Below are 20,302 nucleotides of genomic sequence, written 5' to 3' on the forward strand. Positions count from 1 at the left end.
ACAATCTTTCATTTCTTGTTGATCCAAGGCATGGCTAAAATGGAGAATAGAGGTGCACCGAACTAATTGTGCCTGGAACATTTATTTATAAAGCACATTTGTACATCACTTTTTTTTTTGCAAATACAAACTTTAATTTTGTACTCTACAAAAAGTCTTGCATATTCCTCTTTTTACAAAAAAAAAAGAAACATTACAAAAATACAGACAATTTAATATGGTTTTTACACAATTGTCTTTAGTTGTTATTTTCATTAAAATATTGCTACCACAGAACTACAATATTTTAGTCGACTATAAAAAAAATTAAGTCAATGCTTTTTTTAAGCAGCAACATGTAAATAACACAGGTCAAAACACAGTTTATAATCATAGTGGATATATCTAAAATTGTTTCAGAAATAATATTTTACATAGTTAATTTTTAATGTTTTATACATTATTTATATAATATTTATATATATTTATATATATATTTATAAAAATCATAGCTTGCTAGAATTGAAATGATAGGACAGAGTTTGCATGACAAAGATGTGCAAAGGCCAGTCTGCTGGGTTAGCATCCTCAGTTCAGGTTTTAAAAGTTTTTAAGAACTGTCTCTTGGAATTCCATCTGAAAGCTTAGAATTCAGTGTGTTCTAGTTTACTTTTTTTCACGTGCCCTTGGTGTTGCAGAGAGCAGCCTTGAGCCTAGTATCTAATGAATGGTTTAAAATGGTCCCTTTTAAAGCCATGGAAACCACAAAAGGGACTTGGCCAAGGATCAGGCTAAGACGGTCCCATCCAGCAGTCCGCCCAATAGCTGGAGGATTCATGTTCTGAGTCTCAACCCCAGAGCTCACAGTGCCAATGTATATCAACAAGACTGACCACAAACAAGATAATAATTTGTGAATCCAAAATGAAGGTGTCCATTCAAAAAATACTTTTGTTATTTGAGTCAAGGGTAGCAAGGGTAAAATTTTACTAGGCCACTGAGCATAGTTTATGCAGGCTGGACATTTCATATGGTACTGTTGACTTTAGGTATTAGAGGCGTGGGTCCCATACTTCTTGAGTATCCCAACCTGCTCTCCAAGGTATTAGAGATTATAAGAAATGTGAACACAGAAGATGCCATAAAGAAAGTGAGGGATAAATGAAAACAAATATGGAATGACTCTTACAATCAGGGATACTATGAAATAGGCTGGGTTCCATTTGGGTATAGAACTAAAGTATTGTTTCCCAGGATTTGTGTAATGGGAAAAGGTACCCTCCTAACATTTTACTGGGCATACATCTCCCAAACCAAACATAAATCACAGTATGGAATGGAGACAAAGAAAATCAAAAACAAATCATGAATCAGTGCTAATTTCTTTTAGATAGTGCTATCATCTAATTGGCAAGAGTTTTTCTCTCTCCCCCCCACTTTCAATTAACAGGAAATGAAAATTGCCATAGTAAATAAGAGAAGAAAAAGCACAGATGGCCAGTTTCCTAGAAATCATTTAGTGTTCATTAAGCTATGAACAGTTCAGCGTTCACTACAACATGAACACTCAGCCAATTGCACATTTAGAATTCCTGCATCATGTTTTTGTTTATTTCATAATTGTTGCCTTTGACTTAGTTGAACAACACCCATTTTATGCAAATGTTGTGAGAGTAAAAAAGGCCACAGAGTCAGACCTTATTGGTCAGGCAAGAGTCTCTCCCTACATTCTACTGTCTGATGAGATTGAGAGCAGCAGGTAGTTGCTGTCAGCAGTCACTTTGCAAAAACAAAATAAAAATAAATATATATATATTTGTTAAATGTCTACACCATATTGTGATGATTGTTCCGATCAAGGATATCCACAGGTGAAAGTATTTCCTTCCGGATTGGAGGTGGAGGCTGAGAAGTCTTTCTTTTCTCCTTGAAGAGGTCTGAGACATAAAATACCTATAAATAAAATGAATATATCTGTTCAATATAAATATTCAGAGTTTTATTCCTACTGCATTTTTCTTCACACATTCTAAATCGCCCATTAATAAGTAAAATTAATTATATGTCACAATCTCCATTTATAATTGAGACCTAGATTGAAGATCTTCAAGACTGGTCAATCAAAAAACAAATTATATTTCACAGGACACCTAAAGGATTTGGGACAAAGGCCCATGACACAAATTTGCATAAATGTACAGAGTGTCTACAGCGGGTGGCTGGGGCTTCATTGGTATTTCAATTTGCAGCATGCCCTGCCACTGTGTAAGCAAAGTAAAAAATTATTTATGCTTTTATAAAGTGGGGGGAGGGACAGGAGATCTGGGACCTGGCACAAAAGATCTGGGACTTAGGACCCCTGGGCTACCCCCTAACAATGCCCCTGACAAGAAAGATAATCCTGATAAAATATAATTAGGCAGCCAAAATGAACATCACCCTCTGATTATTACTGATATGGAAATGTCTTCCCCTGCCCATGTCATTGCACCCCCATTCCCACCCCCAGGAATAAACTTTCTTCACTATTTTTAATTCAGGTGTATAGATTGGAGAGAGATGTACTGGGAAAGAAGTTTGAATGGTGGAGAATTTTGCAAATCAAGATGTCTTTTTATATATATGCTATTTAGTTTTAATCAATACACTGTCAACACACACACACACAGAGAGAGAGAGAGAGAGAGAGAGAGAGAGAGAGAGAGTTCACATAGCTACACTTCCTCTGGTAATTTAAACTGTTCTAAAATTAAACTTCCCTTTGGAGTCAATTCTCTGCAATTCTTAGTCAAGGTAGCTTGATATTTCCTCACTTTCCCACCCATCCACATCCCCTTGCCCACTGTCCTTTCCTCATTACTAGAAAATTAAAGCTTAGTCAGGATGACTGTCCACTCATTTTTAAAAAATAGTGCCAAGGAGGAGATACTCCCAACAACCTTTCTCTGAAATAATTAATGACATAGCCACTCTTAAGGATGTGAAAAGTCTCACACTTGACAATTGAGAGAGGCAGTCACACAATGGGAAAGCCCTGGGAGGAAGCTTTGACATCCTCCCTCAGCTGCGACAGCCCAAGTCTTATCAAACCAACATGAGTGATGTACTTTCTCCCTTGCAAAATGTTACTCTGAGGCCAGAAAGGAAAAGAGTCAGACAGCATCCAGGCTCTGCCGACAGCAGAATAAGATTCATCTGTATTATTCAATGCTAGAGGTTTGGTACAGACAAATTCTAGCTATAACACACACACACCCTCACTTTATGTACGTACAACTCTCACACCCAAAATACCACACACACACAGATACAAACTTACCTTTAATTTATGCTGGCTGGATGAGGATTTGTTTGCCACTAAATTTCCTGTTTCTTACAACATCAAGTTTGGCTAACATTATGAAGTTACACTTATGAAGACACCAATATGCTGGTGAAAACTTAAGGTGCTCTAAGTGCTATACTATAAAAGGACAGATGGGGTTATTAGGGGCATGGTAGGGAGGAGTCGCCTATGTAGCTCAGATACTATCCTTCTGCATGGCTAGATCATAACTCTCCCATCACCGTAAAGTCATACCACCAAAACAGCTGTTGTCATGGGCAGAGAAAGCCAGACTCCAGCCAAATAGCAGTGGGGCATGATGGAACAGTGTAGCCACTGTCACATCCTCAGCCCCTCCATTCACATGGGCCAGGGCAGAAGACAAGTAAACCCCTGCTCCATACTATCAGTGCCATCCTGGAACTGATGTAGTGACTGGGCCCGATGCCATCAAGTGGCTCAGGATTCAGTGTTTTCCCTGTTTTTTTTTAACTTTCTGCAAGCTACTACCAGTGGGAATTCCATTGACAATATTTTCTGTGAGTGGAACAAGGAGCTCTGTGCTGGAGGAGTGATGCCAGCATCACTCGGTGAGCGGATCTGGTGTTTGGATATGTACCCACTGGAATCAGTGGGAAGCCCAAGACAACTGTCTCCCACCATACCACCAGTCACATGGGAGTTGGGGCTGAGGTGGAGAATAGGATTCCAACTAACCCAAGAGCCATTCATGACTCAAACAAAGAGTAATACCCTGCAAAGGAACATAAACTGCATGTTTCAAGAAGCACAGCATGTGGCGACACCACTCTGGACCCATAAGTATGAGTACACAGGACAAGTTGGTGATGGAGGACTTTGTGCAAACAAATATTCAACACCCCAGGAGAACCTCCCCTCACTCAAAAAAAGACAGATGAATAACACTTGTATTCTCAGAACCCATGAAAGGTATCTTGCCTTGATACAAATACCACCAGGAATCCAAACTCCTCAGTTGGCTTCAGCTGGTGTTTTGTGGGCAATGTGCTCACACGGGTAAATAAGGGAGGAGGTTCACTAGCAAGGGAAAGAGAGATGATGCTTCAAGCAAGGACTCCTGTACCTTCTCCATCTACATCTACCAATGTTCACATGATCCTATGTGCTAGATGAGGGGGAGCCAACATGACACCCTCCAGATATTGTGGACTACAACTCCCATTAGCGCCAGTCAGCATGGTCAATGGTCAGTGATGATGAGAGTTGCCATCCAATGGAGGGCACCACATTGGCCATCCCTATGCTAGACATTACCACAAATTTGGTATTTTCTTTTTATTTGAGAAACTGAGGAATGCATAAAGGCCTAGAGGGTTAAAAAGAAAAGCCCTTTGGGGGGTGGCAGCTAATCACTACTGTTTTATGATTTCAGAACTAGCTAGTGGAACATGTTTAGGGTATTGGGAGGAAAGCCTTTTTGAACTTGGGTCTCCCTGAGGGGTAAAACAGCAGACTAAATCTGAAACATGTGGATTTACACAGTGTTTTCAAATACTATTTTATGTAATGTAGTCCTGCCTGCCACTGCAAGGCTCCTGTTCCATTAAGAGTTCTAGGAAAAGTCAACAGTTTGCCAGGTCCAAGTTGTCTCAAGTTGCAAACCTAGCCATACAGTTGGGAGTAAGCCCAAATGAACCCAGTGGGGCTTCTAAATCAGCGTACATACGATTGTGCTGTCAGTGTTGCAGTGGTTCAATGACTTTGCCCAATCAACTGCCATTGGGAGCCCAAATCAATCAGATGATTAGATATGCAGCTCCTGGTTAAGTCAGGATGGACCTGCCATTATACTATCTTCCTTCAAACAAGAACTTAGCCCAGGTTAGGAGGTAAAATACAAACTACCGGCTGAGGCATGACAACACAGTATCTTATTTCTCGAGAGCATTTCCTCCAAATTGTACCAGTTAGTGGAAACTTGTAAAAACAAGTTACAGGTCGCTTATCTGAGAAAGGATAATGGAGTTAAATAAACAAGTTGGTTCATGAAATATACCAGTCTGTAGGCAAACCTAATTCCATGGGATTCCACCACCCTGTTCTGCAGCTGAGGTAACCTAATGAACAAAAGACTCCTGCCTCATTGGCAAATGTGTCCAGCAAGAGGGTTTTTTTGTTCAGATGTTATGGCCAAAATAATTGTTTTTATCCCTTTTTGAAAGTGAAAGCTTTAGCAGGGTTAGATAAGTTGTGCTCCTAATGCAACTTCCCTAGCCTTCCATTAATTAGGTTACTAGGCTTTTTGGAGTGAGAAATCACAAAACACTTTATTGTTTAAAGAGAGCGCTTGTTTTACTGGATGCAGATGTTTGCATTCAGGCTTTCAATTGTTATGTTCCCAGATAGTTTGACATCTAAATACTGGCAATGAAGCATACAGTTAATTCACTGAGGAAACAGAACTTCACTCAGAAAAATGTGACCAAAGAAAAATAAAGTGTAGTGCCAACCTCTTCCCCTGGCTTATTTAGATTTCATGTTTTCTTCAGGGGTGTAGTCATCCAGGGACTCGGGGGGTCTTAGATCTCTTACTTTTTTGGGAGCAGGGTCCCAGCAGGGTCCCTATGTCTCCAGCAGCCTACAAGCTAATCAGCATGAAGGGGGAGTGTATTAGTCACTGAGAAGAGTCTTCTAACATGCTTCCTTGTCCTTTCCTGCTCACTGGAACCAATCAGAATGAAAGGAGGTGAGTCAGCCACTGTGAAGACTCTTCTCAGTAGCTAACACTCTCTTCTTTCATGCTGATTAGCTCCCAGGGATATCTGTTGTTGTGAAAGAAAGCATTAACAAGGATTTCATTCTCAACCCAGCAGCAAAACAAAACAAAAGGATGGTAGTGGTGTGGTTGTGACTATCATGAAGGGACCTTGCACTTCTGAATTTGCCAGTACACTGCTGGTTCTCTTTGACCCCTTGATTAGAAGGCAATGCTGGGATTCCTGAACTAAAACTAAAGTTCTTTTTTTCTCACTGATAGTATATGATTCCCTTGTTTCGAATGGAGCTATATTAGAGATGGATAGGTATTCTAGATTTTCTTTTGGTTCTGGAGAAAAAAAGGTGTCATTCTCGCCCATTACACACTAGAGGATGAGAAACAACCCGGGGGGAAGCCCTTTATAACAACAACAAGAAAAGGGGGGCGTGAACTCCTGATAGAGTACAACAAAAGTTAATTCTGACTAAGCCCTACTGAAATTAATGAGGCTCATATTAGTCATGATCACATCTGACTACGTGCTTTTGCTTGACAAGTGTACAGTATTTGAGCCTCATATCTGTATCCTGTCACTCTTTCAAGAAGTTAATGGTGGAGAATTGAAATAAACCAGCACACTCACCAGTGAAAATCCCTTGGTTTCACTCCTATAATTTCTGCTATTGCTAGAATATGAACAGGCAAACTAGGATTTTAGATAGAAAAGCAGGCCTTATGCGACTTCTAAAGATGAATGGGCCTGGAGGTCTTAAGTGTCCCTTTGATTTCTTTGAATAGGCCTGCTTAGCATTATCTGGGTTGCTTCTAGAAAGTGTAATTACTGAAATATTCATTTAAGTTTAACCCAACAGTATTGTCTTTACTCATTTAGTCATTCATTTCTGTAGCTTTTGGGAGGCAAGGCTTGGAAGACAATTCTGATGCCATGCCTCTCACGTACCCACTTCCTAAGACTGGATTCAATCACAACAATATCCACAGTCTACACCGAGAGCTCCATGACAAATCAATTTGTGGCAGGAGCGAGTAGCGGTTGCATGGTGCAAGTGACAGATGGGGGATTAGGTTCAATCTGGCCTGTATTTTCTAAATGGATAAGTTATGGATGGAGTGTCATCTTGGATTACGTAGCCTTTGCTCTGTAGTTCATGGTGTTAAGTCTGATATTTGGTAGTAGCATTAATTCCCCTTTAAACTGTATTTCACTTTAGCAAGACTTGAGGTTATAAAAACATTTAGAGAAATCATGAAACATGATCTTCTGAGGTTAGAACAGTGTGTTAAACTTTCCTTAATGCTTCAGCTGCTTAACACACACAAAAAGAGAGGGGTAAATGCACAGAGTGTTTTTGCTTGGATTTGTTCCATTTCCTGTGGAAGGTGCTCTCCACCCATAAAGAAAACTTGACAGGAGACAAGTGAGAATGTGAAATACAACATTGTAAGTCGGTAGCTTACCATTTCAACTAACAATGTCTTTTTCTATTCATTGTATTAGAAAAGACTTCACTTGGATCCAGAAGATTCAGCAGACATGAGATTAGGTGAAAATGAGAAATGGCTCCAAAGATTTGCATCTTCCCATGTTTTGCCACAAGACAATTATAAATGCTGTATCTAAACACTATTTTTATTTCAGCCATTCTTAGTCCATTTAAATTCCAAACAAAATAAGATTGTTTTCATCAGCTGTGATAGTTTGCAATAAATGCCTTGCATTTGTTATTTCAGGCAGGGAAAGGCAACTGTGCTTGCTTCAATGGTCCTGTTTCATGAATACAGATAGCTCCCCCTTTGCTCCTCCCCTAGTGTGAGTGGGAGATTGTGGTTTGCATTGCTCTGAACAAACCATGATCTGAAGCCAAGGTGTGTTCTTGGCTTCCTGATCATAGCTTGTTTCACTCAAACAAATCACAATCTCAAGTCAGATATAACGCTAAGCCAAGGATTGTGGCTTGTTTCTCCATCTTGTTCTAGGGGAGAATCAAAGTACGAGAGACCTGCTTGTACACAGTAAGACAGTAACTACTGCTTATCACGATGGGTGAACCAACCCGATTATGCACTGGATATAGCTATGGTGACCCCTGAAGATGACGTTTCATGTAATTTCTAATGAACACTGCAACTTAATGATGCATGAACCTAAAAGTGTATCATATGCATTTTTCCACTGAGAGAAAACATGAACCTGATAGAGTTCTGGAGTTTACATAACTTCTATAAAAATATTTCTTTATATCTCTTTGAACTAACTCACCCACCCCAAACAACAACAGGAGAGCTATCAAACACCTGGACAGCCCACAACACTTGGCTGGTAGGATTTATTTGCCTTGAGCTAATTGCAAGTTGTACAGACCTGCTCTATGTGGAAGAGGCATGGAAACAGTTAAAGGGGGCTTGTCTTGTATAGAACAAATACTGCAGCAGCGCAAGAAGGTTTACTTTCAGGTTTTACTCTGCTAGGGGCATTGACTGCTGCTAAGCAGAAGCAGCAAACCATAAGAACCTACCTGCGCCAAAGGATAGGACAAAAAATTGACATAAATAAATTCATAAAAATCATAGAATCATAGAGTTGGAAGGGGCCTATAAGGCCACTGAGTCCAACCCTCTGCTCAATGCAGGAATCCAAGTTAAAGCATACCTGGCAGGTGCCTGTCCAGCTGCCTCTTGACTGCCTTCAGTGTTGGAGAGCCCACCACCACCATAGGTAATTGGTTCCATTGTTCTACCGCTCTAACAGTTAGGAGGTTTTTCCTGATATTCAGCTGAAATCTGGCTTCCTGCAACTTGAGCCCATTATTACATGCCCTGCACTCTGGGACAATCAAGAAGAGATCCTGGCCCTCTTCTGTGTGGCAACATTTCAAGTACTTGAAGAGTTCTATCATATCTCCACTCAGTCTTCTCTTCTCAAGGCTAAACATGCCCAGTTCTTTTAGTCTCTCCTCACAGGGCTCTGTTTATAGTCCCCTGATCATCCTCGTTGCCCTCCTCCGAACCTGTTCCAGTTTCTCTTAAAGTTTCTCTTAAAGCCTGGCAGGATTTGTTCTTGATAAATCCATGTTGGCTTCTAGTAATCGCTGCATTGTTTTCAAGGTGCTTACAGATGGACTGCTTTATAATCTGCTCCAGAATTTTCCCAGGGATCGATGTCAGGCTGACTGGTCTATAGTTCCCCGGTTCCCCCTTTCTGCCCTTTTTGAAGATAGGGACAACATTAGCCCTCCTCCAGTCATCTGGCACTTCACCCATCCACCACAATTTCGCAAATATAATAGACAGTGGTTCGGAGAGTTCTTCAGCCAGTTCCTTCAATACTCTAGGATGTAGTTCATTGGGTCCTGCAGATTTGAACTCGTTCAAAGTAATTAGGTATTCCTTGACCATTTGTCTATCAATCTCAAGCTGCAATCCTGACTCCAATTTCACATCTCCCAGGAGGGTCATAGACCCTCTTTTGGAAGAAGGCTGAGCCAAAGTAGGAATTGAGCATTTCTGCCTTTTCTTTGTCATCTGTTATCATTTTGCCATCCTCATTAAGGAGCTGTACCACCATTTCTTTTCTCTGTCTTTTACTATGGATGTACCTGAAGAAAGCTGTTTTGTTGCTTTTGGCATCTGTCACTAACCTCAGCTCATTCTCATCTTTAGCCTTCCTGACACTATCCCTGCAATTCTGTGCTACCTATCTGTACTCTTCCTTTGTGGCTTGGCCTTCCTTCTACTTCCTGTATATGTCCTTTTTAGTTTTCACGTCATTTCTAAGCTTTCTGTGAAACTACATTGGCTTCTTCTGCTGTCTTCCACCTTTTTTTCATTGATGGAATTGTTTGCCATTGTGCCTTTAGAATTTCCTCTTTTAGAAACTCTCAGCTGTCTTGGATTCCTTTTCTCTTTAGGGTTGCTTGCCACAGAACTTTACTTACCAGTGTCCTGAGTTTATTAAAATCAGCTTTCCTGAAGTCCAGGGTATGCATATGGCTACTCAGATTTTGCTTCATTTGAAATCAAGAACTCAAGTATAGCATGGTCACTTTCCCCAAGAGTTCCCGTAACTGCAACTTCATCCATCAAGTCATCTTTGTTGGTTAGAATCAAGTCATAGAATCATAGAATCATAGAATAGTAGAATTGGAAGGGGCCTATAAGGCCATCGAGTCCAACCCCCTGCTCAATGCAGGAATCCAAATCAAAGTCAAGGATAGCTGATCCCCTAGTTGCTTCCTGTACTTTCCGTAGGAGAAAGTTATCTCCCACACAAGTCAGGAATTTCTTGGAGGGGCCATGTTTGAGAGAATTTGTCTCCCAACAGATATCAGGGTAATTGAAGTCCCCCATTACTACTACATCATGCCTCCTCGAAACACTGGCAATTTGCTTTGCAAAAGTTTCATCTTCATCTTCTCTCTGATTGGGTGGTCAGTAGTAGACTCCAACCACCATGTTCCTTTTATTCCTTGCCCCATTAATTTTAATCCAGATACTCTCCGTGGAGCTATCAAGCTCATCTTCCTGTATTTCTGTGCAGGGATATATATATTTTTAACATATAGTGCAACTCCGCCTCCCTTTCTATTCCTTCCTTCTATATAAAAACATAGTGAAAGAGGTGATACTAGATCTTTTCTAAATCTAAGTGAGAATCTCATAAACACCATTCAGGCTATAACTGAACATTCTGCCCATTCCTTATGAGCAGGAAATTATGGGAAGACATAGGAAAGCAGAAACCACCTCTCTCTTAGCTTCCTCTTCTACGGCAGAGTCTATCTTTTTTCAGAAGGGCTGTGCAAGGGCAGGACTAAAAGTGACCAAAGCCCATCCTGGCTAAGGACTGAAGCACACAAAAGAACAGCAGATAGGGACGGAAAGCCCAGGGCTAAAAGGAAGGGGCATACATGTGTGTGGTGTTTCTCAGGCAGCTGCTTCCTCAGTGGCCTTTATCTCGTCACAGGAAAGTCAGCCTATAGCAGCCGAACTCTCACCTCTTCTCTAGCCCAGTAAAACATGACATCTGTTTACAGGTCAGGAAAAGAGGGCCAGATCTGTGACTTGTCATTAGACAGGAAATGGTGAAAACTGTCCTGCTTGTGCATTAGGATCCCTGTTGTCGGTCAGAAGCTTTTTGTTTTGATGTACTGAGATCATCAGTAGCCTACTACCCCCTAGCATTGTGTGATTTTTCTTTCAGGATTTTTGTTGCTCACAGTTTTTAGAACAACAAATAGGAGCACTTATCACAGCCTTCTATATAGCCATCTCTGATGACAGGTGATAATATCTACACAAAGCCATGTCAGCCAACATGAAGCACCTGAGCTGAGAAGAAACTGCTTCACTGCAGGAAAAGGTTGCCCCACACCTTTTTTAAAAATAGTTTTTTAACTTCTAAGACCTCTTAGCAAGGTGATCTATTGTTTCTTTAACCAGCAGCAGAGCTAACAAAAATTTCACTACAATTTTAAAGAATATTGTTGTTTGTCTGCAAACAGGGAGACACGTGGAGAAACATGGAGACTATTACTTCCAGGGCCATGGCATGGGAGCAAAGGCTTAGAATTCCCCAATCTGGATCAAGGTTCTTTGTGGCCACATTTTGTGAAGAAAGAAATATATTGATATTTCTAATCATGGAACTCCTGCTTAATATGTATTTTTACTCTCAGCAAATGTGGGATTGGGACCAACATTAGTGGATATATGTCTAGCTTGGCCATGAGATTGGTTGTATTACTTAAGGATGAAATCCTATACCTACTTAGTCGGGAGTAAACACCACTGAATTCAATGGGGCTTACCTCTGAGTAGAAAAGCACAGAATTGTGCTGCAAGAGTTGGTTCACTTCTTGTGGGTTTTTTTCCAACTCAGTTACAAAATGCATTAAAAAGTGTCAACAAACATACTCATGAAGCTGTCAACTGCAAATATCACATGTGAGTTTAGATGGCTAGGCTTCACCCACAAATAAACATGAAAATGGGTCTAATACTTTCCTCATTATTGCTTCTGTGCTTATTAGGGGGAACCTTATTACTTAAACGAGTTCTGATCAATAAATGGGAAACTGATTTCCTTTTCTTTAGATCCATAAAAGAATTATATAGTACTTTCAGCAAAGCTACTCTGCCTTCAGGAGAAGCTATTTATGTAAATCATTTCACACGAAAAGGACCGGGCAGTATGCTCACTTTGGGAAAATGAATTATATAAGAACAAGTCAGCTAGTGACACCCAAATCAGCACAGCATTGGCAGGCCATTTTCTCACAACCTTCTTTATAGTATTAAGTAAACAGCATGTGCGCACACACATGCACACACACACACACACACACACACACAAACACACTTGTAATCAAAGTAACAGTCACAGCTTTTGTGTACTCAAGTTTTCTGATTTGTCTCAAAAGGAAATACTGATCTGTGCATGTTCTCTGGAGTGCAAACATTTCTGTTTAGGTTTTCAATCTGTACATAGGAAATGTAAGACCACAGCCCGTCACAGAACCTTGGCAGTAGTCTGGCTAACAATGGCATCAGTGGAAAAGAAAAAATGTATTCAACTGCCTTTTGAGATGTGTTTAGCCTTGGGGAAGGGGCTGCTGTAACGGTTTATGCATTCACCTATGTGAACCACTCTGGTAATGTGCCCAGTTTTGCATGTATTTTGGGAGAACTCCTTTGCATGTATTAAACATACCAAATCTAATACTTAGAGGGAAATGCAGAAAACAGCTGTTTCACATGAGCTTCAGCTCTGTACACAGAAAGGTTACCGTTTGCTATGCATTTGTCTTTCGGGTTTCCAGCACAACATTCCACATTTGTCTTCTTTAAGTCTACCCTTTCTTCCCTTCTTGGTTTGACAAATTCCTGTATAATCCCAGTGACCCTCTCCCTAGTGAGGCCCACCTAGCATGGATGTTACTGACTTTTCAGGGCCAGGCACTTGATCATTAGTTTTTTATTTGTTTGGGGGTAAATTGTATATTATGCTGGATTTGTTTATTTATTTATTAGACTTTTATACCGCCCGACTAGCAATAGCTCTCTGGGCGGTGAACACAAGAAATACAATAAAATCACACAATATAATACAACAAAACATATAAAAATAAAACAATCTAAAATCAGTTACAACAAATTTTAAAAATTAAGTTAACTTAAATTAAAATGCCTCGGAAAAGAGGAAGGTTTTAACTTGGCGCCAAAAGGATAACAATGTCGGCGCCAAGCGCACCTCCTCGGGGAGACTATTCCACAGTTCGGGGGCCACCACTGAGAAGGTCCTAGATCTTGTCACCACCCTCCGGGCCTCCCTATGAGTCGGAACCCGGAGGAGGGCCTTCATAGTAGACCGTAGTGTACGGGCCAGTTCGTATCGGGAGAGGCATTCCGACAGGTATCGTGGTCCCGCGCCGTATAAGGCTTTATAGGTTAATACCAACACTTTGAATCTGGCCCGGAAGCATATTGGTAGCCAGTGCAGGCGAGCCAGAACAGGTGTTATGTGCTCGGACCGCTTGGTCCTTGTTAACAATCTGGCCGCCGCATTTTGCACTAGCTGTAGCTTCCAAACTGTCTTCAAAGGTAGCCCTACGTAGAGTGCATTGCAGTAGTCCAAACGCGAGGTTACCAGAGCATGTACAACTGATGTGAGGTCCTCCTTACTCAAATAGGGACGTAGCTGGGCTACCAACCGGAGTTGGTAGAACGCATTCCGTGCCACCGAGGCTACTTGAGCCTCAAGTGAAAGGGAAGAGTCTAAGAAGACTCCCAGACTACGAACCTGCTCCTTTAGGGGGAGTGTAACCCCATCCAGGACAGGGTATATATCCATCATCCGATCAGAGAAACCATCCACCAACAGCATCTCAGTCTTGTCAGGATTGAGCCTCAGTTTGTTAGCTCTCATCCAGTCCATTGTCGCGGCCAGGCAACGGTTCAGCACATCGACAGCCTCACCTGAAGAGGATGAAAAGGAGAAGTAGAGCTGCGTGTCATCAGCATACTGATGACAGCGCACTCCAAAACTCCTGATGACCGCACCCAACAGCTTCATGTAGATGTTAAAAAGCATGGGAGACAAAACCGACCCCTGCGGGACCCCACATTGGAGAGCCCATGGTGTCAAGCAATGTTCCCCAAGCACTACCTTCTGGAGACGGCCCGCCAAGTAGGAGCGGAACCACTGCCAAGCAGTACCTCCAACTCCCAACTCTGTGAGCCTCTCCAGAAGGATACCATGGTCAATGGTATCAAAAGCCGCTGAGAGATCAAGGAGAATCAAGAGAGTTACACTCCCTCTGTCCCTCTCCCGACAGAGGTCATCAAACAGGGCGACCAAGGCCATCTCAGTGCCAAAACCAGGCCTAAAACCCGATTGAAATGGATCTAGATAATCGGTTTCATCCAATAGCGCCTGGAGCTGGCCAGCAACCACTCGTTCCAAGATCTTGCCCAGGAATTGAACATTTGCTACTGGTCTGTAGCTGCTGAAATTTTCTGGGTCCAAGGAAGGTTTTTTCAGAAGTGGTCTCACCACCGCCTCTTTCAGACAGCCAGGGACCACTCCCTCTCGTAAAGAGGCATTTATCACTTCCTTGGCCCAGCCAACTGTTCCATCCCTGCTAGTTTTTATTAGCCAGGAGGGGCAAGGATTCAGTACCGAAGTGGTTGCATGTACCTGTCCAAGCATCTTGTCCACGTCCTCGAGCTGAACCAACTGGAACTCATCCAATAAAACATGACAAGACTGTGCTCCGGACACCTCATTAGGATCAACTGCTATAAAGTGGGAGTCTAAGTCCCGGCGGATGCATGAGATCTTATGCTGGAAGTGCTCAGCAAACTCATTACAGCGGGCCACCGATGATTCTACCGTGTCCTGTAGGCCTGGATGGAGTAGCCCTCGGACAACTCTAAAAAGCTCCGCTGGGCGGCAAAGAGATGACTTAATAGTGGCAGCAAAATGTTGTTTTTTCGCCACCCTCACCACTCCTACATACAGCTTGGTAGAAGCACACACCAGCGCATAATTGCATCCGTCGGGAGTTCGTCTCCATCTCCGCTCAAGCCGCCTCCTATCTTGTTTCATCGCTCTCAGCTCTGGAGTATACCAAGGAGCTGTATGAGCTCTACATAGGAGAGGGCGCGCAGGAGCGATCGTGTCAACAGCCCGGGTCATCTCCGCATTCCACAGATCAGCCAGGGCTTCAACAGGAGCGCCAGTCCTATCAGCCGGAAAATCCCCCAGAGCCCTTTGAAAACCTTCAGGATTCATTAGGCATTGGGCAGCAAGGTGGGCGGTACACCAAAAGGATTCCCAGCCTGTCCCTCTGGCCCAGCACAAGGTGCAAACACTCCAGGCTGGTAACTGCATGGACATGGTGCTTGGTGAGTGAGATGGAACTCTTATAGACCGCAGCAACCCCACCTCCCCGACCCTCAGATCTACCATGATGCTGGACCAGGTACCCCAGTGGGCAGAGCTGGGAGAGACTAATTCCTCCCTGCTCACCCACCCAGGTCTCGGTTATACATGCCAGATCGGCTGCCTCGTCCACAATCAAATCGTGGACGAGGGAGGTTTTATTATGTACCGATCTGACATTTAAGAGCAGCAACTGGAGATCTGAGAGTTGGCTGAGAGGACAACCAACAACCCTGCGGGTGTGAGAAGGACCAGAACAAGGCACAGCCACTACATGTCTGGGCCGTGTTCCCCTTACCTGGCATGTCCTTCTCACAATGCCATACCTCCCTCTGCCCGTCACTACGGCAATTGGGGCCCCCTCAAGTCCCCCCACTTGATGGAAAAACCTCTTCCCCAGGCACATAATAAAACTTATATATACAGGCACTTATATGTGCAAACAACTTATCTACACAAACATACACACTCACTCACAACACACACTCATATACACACCCACTCATCCAATTCAAACCAACACGCCAGACATAGTCCCGCACTCTGTGCATGCAGACGCCGGCTCTAAATTTGATTCTCTCAGTTTTTACAACATATGTTTTTAGTATTATATGGATTCATTTTGGTTTACTGTTTGGTTTTAAAATATAGAGCAGTAGGTGAACCTCCTTGCCCTCTTTTGCATACTGTCTGTTAGTTTGCTGCCACAGTACAACTCAACTCCCATCACTGACTCCACCCCAACTTAACAGTCATAGACTGGATTAGAGCCAGGGATGGAGAACCTGTGACCTTCCAGATGTTGCTGAATTCCAACTCCTGTCAGCCCCAGCTAACATGGCTAATAGTCAGGGGGGATGGGAGTTGTAGTCCAACATCTGCAGGGCTACAGTAAGCACACCATAGCCCTATACAGGTGCTAGACCCCTCACACAATTAGAATTGCACAAGAGGAGACTGGAAATGTTCTAGCTGGCCCAGCCCCCTATTTTATTTTATATTATTACGTTACTTTTCTATCTCAACTTTCCTTCAAGGAGCTCAAGATGGCATACATGGTTCTCCCTCTCTCCATATCAGCCTAGATTAGACTGCTGGTGACTTCCCCAAGGTCACCAATGAACTTTATGGCTGAGTAGGGATTTGAACCCTGGTCTGTCAGGTCCTAACCCAACAGTTTAACCATCACACCACAATCTCTCTCTGTCATGTCTATGCCAGCCTCCATACATCAGGGACGATCTGCAGCAGGACCCCTGCTGCATTCCTGTAGTCCCCCACATAGTTTAGAACTCTGATCATGTAGGGTTGCGGCAGAAGGAGTGGGGCCAGCAAGTGTGTCTCTGTTCTTCTCTCATTGTGTGGGCTCTTTAACACTGAATAGGGTACCTCTATCTTATAGATAAGATACATGTGGTTATTTAGGGAATTGATGCACTGGTAATACACGCCACTTACTATGCAATAAGCCACCAGGGCCCCTTGTGCGAAACCTGCCAATACGTCTGATGGATGATGTTTGTGGTCAGACACACGAGAAAGTCCCGTGTAAAAAGCCATCATAATCAGTGTAAACTGCAGCAGGGGACGCAGCAGACGGGCTCCTCTCCAAGTGAACCTGGCTTGGAGGTAAAGCTACAAAGAAAAGAGAGGAAAAAAAGAAAGGATAAAGATATCAGGATATTGTCCTCACAATAGTTTGCACAAGACCACAGTGAACATGTAACAACCAGATTTACAATAAACAGAAAAGAAACCTATCTATCTTCAGAAGAGGCTAATCTGTTATTGGTGGCAGGCAGGGATGGCAAGAATCCCTTTAATAGTTCAGCTCACTGGATGCAAGTTTATACATGTCTTTAGCTCCTGATTTGAAGGTTTAAAGTCAGAGCAGAAATTTGAAAGAACCGCTGCAAAGGTAAATAAAACACAGAGCAACATAACTCCACAAGGACTCTGCATTTTGGGTCATGTGTAAGGCAAATCCTATGCTGGGCACTTTGGCAGATTAGCAGATCTGCCAAAATGGTGCACATGCTATGATAACATCTGATCTAGAGGTGAGGAAAGAAAAAAGCTGCATCCTGGAAGGGGCAGGGTGTTCCCATTGTCTACCCCAAAAGTTTGCTGAACTGATGTACTAAGATCTTATATCCTAAACACTTTTTTAAAATTTTTGACCTGCAACCCTGAAGCAGGAAGGGAGACAAGGAAAAAAAATATAGGGAGAACCTCCCTGCCCCCAACACACACTCTCCAGAGAACAACCAAACCAACCTCCAGAAACACAGAAGAAGCTCAGTAGCAAGTTCTATCCTTTAAAGATAATTTTAAAACTTTAAGCAATTTTATTCCATTCAAATAACTGCTGTTGAGTGCCACAAGACAAGAACAAAAGCCTATCTAGCCCAGTGGTGCTACATGATGACATACTGCTGTTTCCAGGGTTTGACTTGGATGAGCTCTGTTGCTGCCACTACTGTGAAACAGGCATCAGCAGGAGGAAAAAGGGGCTACCTGAATTTCAACCCCCTTTTTGTTCACTAAATTTGGCCCAACATTTGTCCTTTCAGCACAGGCTTCCTTGGGTCTGTCCTACCAACCAACTTCACTGAGTGACCCAGAGTCCTATTATTATAATCACTGGGGAGCGGGGAGTTATCTCTATCCACTTTTAGCATACTTTTCATAATTTTATAAACCTATAAGGTTTAATTGTCTCTCTTCCGCACTCTTGGAAGGGTGGTACCAAGGTGCCCTTTATAAGGATTGGCTGTGCCCCTGTGGAGATGAAGTTGTTGAATCATTGGATCATGGGTTTTTTCTCATGTAATTTTTGTAGGGCCAAACGTAACATACTACTTGACCCTATTATGAGGAACTTTCCTGGTAGGACATTGGATTGCTATCTGAAATATTTTCTGGCTGATACCAATAAGATTACAACAGAGTCAGTGGCTAAGTTCCTCTTCTCTACCCAAAGGAGTTGTAACAGGATTCTTTTTTCTTAATTTTAATCTCTTTTATGTTTTACCTTCTGCATTTCAACTATTTTGATGTTTTATTGATTATTATATTAATTTTAATGGGTCTGTGACCGTATATCAATACACTAACTAACTAACTATAAACCTCTCTATCAAGTTTCCCCCTAGTCATTTCGTTTACACTAAAAAGCATAGGCTTTCCTCATATGGAAGGTTCCCAAACCTTTTATAATTCTGATTTCCCCTTTTCTGCACATTTCTTCAGATCCACAACCCCTGTTTTTAGATGAGGTGACCAGAACACTGCAGAGAATTCCAAGTATAGCTGTAATTGATACAGGGCAATTTGCATTGCATTAAGACACAGGGCATTTTATTTTAACCTCTTTTCCACATTTGCCTTAAATCCAAGTAATGTTCAACTTCTTTGTGAATTAAACTTTAAAGCTCCTTGGACATAAAATACAGAGTAGAAAATAATACTTTTGCTTCAGCAAGGGGGGAAAAAACCAAACAAATCAACAACCAACCAAGGACCTGAAATGAAGTAGCTGAAATGATGTCAAACGGGTATTGTCTCTTGCCTCACCCCTCCCCACTTATCCTGATCTGGTTTCCTCTTGAAAGTTGTGGGCACAACCTATTCCTTGGGTTCCTGTGGGAACCTTGGGAAGCCAAAAAGGGAAGAGGCAGCAGGAAAGGCATAAACTTCTGCCCACAAATCAAAGGAGCTGGAGGCTAACCCAACCCAAAAGGCAGGGTGAGGGGAGTCCGAACATGGCTGAGCCCTCCAACAATTGCTGCCTTCCTATAACACAAGGCAGAGATAATGAATGTTACAAGGTCACAGAAATGGCTGTTTGAATAATTGTTGCAGTAAAAGTTTACAGTAGGAGTGAAAATGAGGTACTGTAGTTTAATCACTGCTTACAAAACAAGAGAAAAATTAACACAGGCTCATTCTTGAGCTAATAAACCATGGTTTATCAGCCCAATACTTTCATGTCTGAACTAGAACATTTTTATATTTTTGCTGTGTTGAACCTGCCATTGGCATAATGTTAACGCCATTAAACAAGACAATGTGGAACCGAAGTTAAGGGTGAAAGGCTACCAGTGCATTATTTATTCTGATTTAATTTAACGGCTATCAAGCTAACCTTTGCTTCTGTTTTTGTAGCTTTAGCTCTTATATATTAAAATGTACTAGTCCATGTTTTCAAGAACACTGGTTGCTTGATTCTACCCACATTGGACTCTTACTATACTAGCAGAAGCACTGCTACAAGCCATTCAGCATCTTTTCAGGAGAAAGCAATGTGTGTTTGTGGCCTGAAAGTAGGATTGCCAGGTCCAAAGAAAGAGGCCATACCTATTTGAATTTTCCCTTTTATCCAAGTCTCATGGTAAAGGACCCGTTTCAATCATTAAAGCGGATTAAAATCACTCTTAGATGTAACAACGTCCCCTTTTGATTAAACTTTAAATCATCATATTTGCTGAACAAAATTTGTTACAGCATGTGAAAGGTTAGCTAGCCCACTCTTATGTTCTTGTTCATGAAATCCACCCCATGTCTCATCTATGTTCCATTTTTGACCTGGATATTGTAGTCTTCTGCCCTCTTTACATCCTAATAGCCTTCATTATAAAGTGAAACAAAACTAAAGAAAACATTTAATGTAAAAAAGCTTGTTTTTACAGCAGACAGAAAGAGAATTACAAGTGGTTTTTGCTAAAGTCTCTGTATGCTGTTAACTCAGTCATAAGAGGTTTATGGAGGCGCCGGTGTGGTGTTTATATAGTAA

At 42.1% G+C, this 20,302-nt stretch overlaps 1 protein-coding gene across 1 annotated transcript in view; it reads right to left on the reverse strand.

Moving 5' to 3' along the window:
* Positions 1 to 216: 216 nt before the first annotated feature.
* Positions 217 to 20,302, reverse strand: part of PLPP3 (phospholipid phosphatase 3) — a 110,036-nt gene continuing 89,950 nt past the window's right edge. The window contains exons 5-6 of the mRNA XM_061633152.1: positions 16,966 to 17,142; positions 217 to 1,932 (exon numbers count right to left, since the gene is read on the reverse strand). Coding sequence (XP_061489136.1) covers positions 1,807 to 1,932; positions 16,966 to 17,142 — 303 coding nt within the window. The 3' untranslated portion in view covers positions 217 to 1,806. The remainder of the gene's footprint in view (positions 1,933 to 16,965; positions 17,143 to 20,302) is intronic.

Source organism: Rhineura floridana, chromosome 6 (genome assembly GCF_030035675.1).
Source record: "Rhineura floridana isolate rRhiFlo1 chromosome 6, rRhiFlo1.hap2, whole genome shotgun sequence".
NCBI lineage: Eukaryota > Metazoa > Chordata > Lepidosauria > Squamata > Rhineuridae > Rhineura > Rhineura floridana.